The 4,101-nt window shown below is 56.2% G+C and overlaps 1 protein-coding gene across 1 annotated transcript; it reads left to right on the forward strand.

Annotated features, from left to right (window-relative positions):
* Window positions 1–1,926: 1,926 nt before the first annotated feature.
* Window positions 1,927–3,060, forward strand: LBX1 (ladybird homeobox 1). The gene is made up of 2 exons (XM_034062488.1): window positions 1,927–2,251; window positions 2,558–3,060. The coding sequence occupies exons 1-2, from the start codon at window positions 1,927–1,929 to the stop codon at window positions 3,058–3,060; spliced, it is 828 nt and encodes a 275-aa protein (XP_033918379.1).
* The last annotated feature ends 1,041 nt before the right edge of the window (window positions 3,061–4,101 follow it).

Below are 4,101 nucleotides of genomic sequence, written 5' to 3' on the forward strand. Positions count from 1 at the left end.
CTCAGTATTTGATATGATGAATAACCCAATATAGGCCTTTAAAAATAGGTCACTGCATAAAGAGACTCCCAGAGAGCTATAAAAAATGGGAAGAGGGCGCTTTAAGGAGAGGAGCCATTTGCTTCTTTTGTGCTTGTTTGGTACCTATCGGCCTGGGAGCTGCCAGCCGCCCTCCTCCTGCCCATCAAGGTGAGGAGGCAAAGTTAGGGCCGGAGCCGGCCCCGGCCGTTCCTCCCGCCCCACCGCGCCGTCGTGCGCCCGCTGCTGCCGCCCGCCCCGTCCAGCCCCATCGCGGCCCGCGGGGAGCAGGGGGTGCCCCCGTGCAGGTCACGCCGATCACCCCCGGGCTCAGGGCTTTGTCCCCCGCCCTGCAGAGCGGTGACACAGAAGCGGGCTGGTGGCCCGGGTAAAAATAATAAGGAGCGGTTCTGGCTCCACAGAGAGCCGCGCCGGGCCGGGCCGGGCCCGCTTCCCCCGGGGCTGGGGGCTCAGCAAGCCTCGCCGCCGCAAACCCCTTCCCACAAGCTCGCAGCAAAAGGCCTCGGGCTGGAAACAGCCCGGCGGAACCCGGCCGCTGCCTGCCCCTTGTGCCGCGCTTCCCCGGTCGGGACCACCCGCCAGCCCCGGCGTTAACGGGGCCGAAGAAGCCGCACATACCCCGTGAGCGACCCCGCGCCCCACCGTGCAGCCCCTCCGCGGGCACCCCCGGCAGCGGAACCCTCCGGTGGGGGCCCTGCCCCGCCGCCGAGCTGCCCCCGGCCCTGTCCCGCAGCCCTCCCCGGCACAGGGCGCTGGGAAAGAGGAGCACGACAAATTCGGCGGAAACCTTCGGATTTTATTGGAAAGGAAAGGTCTGCCTTACCTGGAACCAGGCTCTCCCCTTCTTCCCCTCATTAAAAAAAAATCAAACGGCTCTAGGTTGAGCCGAACAGAGACATTTAAAATAACGGAGTAGCCAAATTAACAGGAGGTAAAAATAGATGAAAAAATAAAAATCTTAGGGGTAAGGAAAAAAAAAAAGATACCGCCGGATATTTTTCGTTTTGTTTTGTTTTCGCTTATTCTTATTTTTCACTATACTGTGTTATCCTGATGCAATAAAGGCTGCTTTGTAATGTAATTTAAAAATATATATGTCCAAACAAATAGCAGGGCCAGAATATGACAAGTGCATTCAGCATTATAATTCAAGTGGGCTCCACCTCCATACCGCCTCCTAATTAATGGGTCTCCGAACTTGCAAAAGCCTGCATTGGACAGAGAGGGAGAGAGAGAGGGAGAGAGAGTGAGAGAGGGCGAAAAGTGTCATTGAAGATAATTGATTACCTCCCAATCAACAATAACTTGTTAGCAATAGTCAATTACCCCGTCTCTTCTCGCCTCTTTCCCCCTGGTCCGAAGGCTCGGTGCGAGGGCTGCTCTCCCCCTCTCCGAAGTCTGCTTTTGAATTTTTGTCCTTTTTTTCCTTCTTTTTTTTTTCTTTTTTTTTTAATTATTTGGAGGGGGTATTCGCTTGGGGGTGGGGGTGGGGGGGCAGGGAAAGTGCTGCGATTTGGGGTGTTTCTTAAAATAGCAGCTGGGAAGAGGAAGAGAGAGGAGAGAGCGAGCGAGAGGAGAGAGAGAGGGAAAAAAAGATCCCCGACCCAAAACCTTGGGACAGGAGGTGCGGCAGGACCACCTCCCGGCGAGGGACCGACGGCAGCTCCGCTCCCGGCCGCAGCCCGCAGCCCTGCCCGCCCTGCCCGCCGCCCGACGTGGCTCTCCCCGGGAGGACCCGGGACTCCTCCGCCGGAGTTGGAGGTGGGCTTCAACTTTTGCTCGCTGTCTCCGCCGCCGTCGCCCCGCGGTCCCGCCGGGGGCTTCTCCCCGCGGCAGCGCATCCCCGTCGCAGGTGGGGAAGGCAGCCCCGCGCGGCCCGGCCCCACCATGACTTCCAAAGAAGAACCCAAGCCCTCCTCGGGGGAAGAACGGCGGCGGAGCCCCTTGGATCACCTCCCGCCGCCGGCCAACTCCAACAAGCCCCTCACCCCCTTCAGCATCGAGGACATCCTCAACAAGCCCTCGGTGCGGAGGAGTTACACGCTCTGCGGAACGGCCCACCTCCTCTCCGCCGCCGAAAAGCACACCCCGGCCGGGCTGCCGCTCTCCGGCCGGGCGCTGCTCTCTCAAACCTCCCCTCTCTGCGCCCTGGAAGAGCTGGCCAGCAAGACCTTCAAGGGGCTGGAAGTCAGCGTACTGCAGGCGGCCGAAGGTAAGCCCTTCTCGGGGTGTGGGGGGGTCCTCCCGCGGGTGGGTACCCTGCTCATCCTCACGGCCTATTTTTCTTTCCCCCCTTCCCAATCTCACTGGGTATCGCACGGGGTGGGACGAGGGGTACGCCCGGATGGCCGGTACCCGGCAGCATCCTTCCCACTGCGAGCCTCAGACTGCGGGAGCTATGGCTCTGCCCAGCTCCCCGCCACTTCCCCGGTACAGACGGAGCAGGGGCATGGGGTGTGGGGGTTCAGGGTTGGAGGGACGTGGGGAAAGCGGCGACAATCTGGCGACTCGTCGGCAGGCAGGGACGGGATGACGATCTTCGGGCAGAGACAAACGCCCAAGAAGCGTCGAAAGTCGCGGACGGCCTTCACCAACCACCAGATCTACGAGCTGGAGAAGCGGTTCCTCTACCAAAAATACCTGTCGCCGGCGGACCGGGACCAGATTGCCCAGCAGCTGGGGCTCACCAACGCCCAGGTCATCACCTGGTTCCAGAACCGCCGCGCCAAGCTCAAGCGAGACCTGGAGGAGATGAAGGCCGATGTGGAATCGGCCAAAAAGCTGGGCCCCAACCCCGCCGTGGACATCGTGGCCTTGGCCGAGCTGGAGCCCAGCTCCGAGGGAAGGGGCAAGGCGCGGGCCGGTTCCCCGCCACCACCCCCTGCCGCCGCCCGGGAGCCCGGTGCCCCTCCGCCGCCCCGCCCCACCTCGCCCCCCACGGAGCGGCCCCGCAGCCGCCGGGACAGCGAGGAGGAGGAGGACGAGGAGGAGGAGGACGTGGAGATCGACGTGGATGACTGAGGGGCGGCCGGCGGGGTTCCCCCCTACCCCACCACCAACCCCCACTCCCCCGCCCCGTCTTGCCCACCCCCCCTGCCAGCCCCAAATTGGCACCCCCGGCCCCCCAGCCCGGCCCCGGCAGCGCGGCGAGGCGGCTGCTCCCTTCGGTCGGAGCAATAAGCAATAGAAACCCACCATACATACACTCACACAACCACGAATTAATTTAGGGTAGAGTCGATATCCCTCCGCCTGTCACATCTTCGGAATGGTGCAATTACGGACGGCTTCTGTATAAATATTTAAACGTATATATTGGATTTTTTTCCTTCCCCCTCTTCTTTTTGAGGTTTTGATTTTTATTTTTGTTTTTTAATAGCTACCAATGACGATTATTTTGTCTGTAAGGGAGATGAGTAACCTTGGAATAAACTCGGCTTCCAACAGATGTTTGGGTAGGCAGTTGCTTTCAAAGACTTCCGAAACGAACCACTTTAGGGAAGATTTAAGTTAGACTCAAAACGGCAACAGCAAAAATTAGCCACTTGCCTTTCCTTGCATGTTTCAGATGTGCACGAAGTGATTCTTATTATTTTTTCCTTCTAAACACATTTCTTTTTCTTTCGCAGTCTTGGGAACTTGGGGATGGGTTATAATGCAAGCTGAAAACAATATATACTTTCTTTTTTTTCCTAGAGCATAGAGATTTGTCTCCAATGCAATTTCTGCCTCATTTTACCAATTAAAAGCTATTTTTACCATTTTCTGCTATTGTTGTGCTTTTATTAAAAAGCTGCCTTTCGTATTTTTGATATGAAGGTGGTAACAAAAAAAAAATAGAAAGAAAAATGAAAAAAAAAATCCTAGAATTATTTTTTACTCTTTTTAGAATTTTTGCATGCTACGGAAATAAAAAAGGACAAATCCCAAGATCAATACGTTTAAATATTACACTATAAATTAAAGATATGTACAGATTTAAGACCTGTTTTTGTTTGAATTGTACAAATTTTAAAAGGCCTGCTATTTAAGTTCCGATAGGGACAATGTCTCTTTATTTAC

Source organism: Melopsittacus undulatus, chromosome 4 (assembly GCF_012275295.1).
Source record: "Melopsittacus undulatus isolate bMelUnd1 chromosome 4, bMelUnd1.mat.Z, whole genome shotgun sequence".
In the NCBI taxonomy this organism is placed as follows: domain Eukaryota; kingdom Metazoa; phylum Chordata; class Aves; order Psittaciformes; family Psittaculidae; genus Melopsittacus; species Melopsittacus undulatus.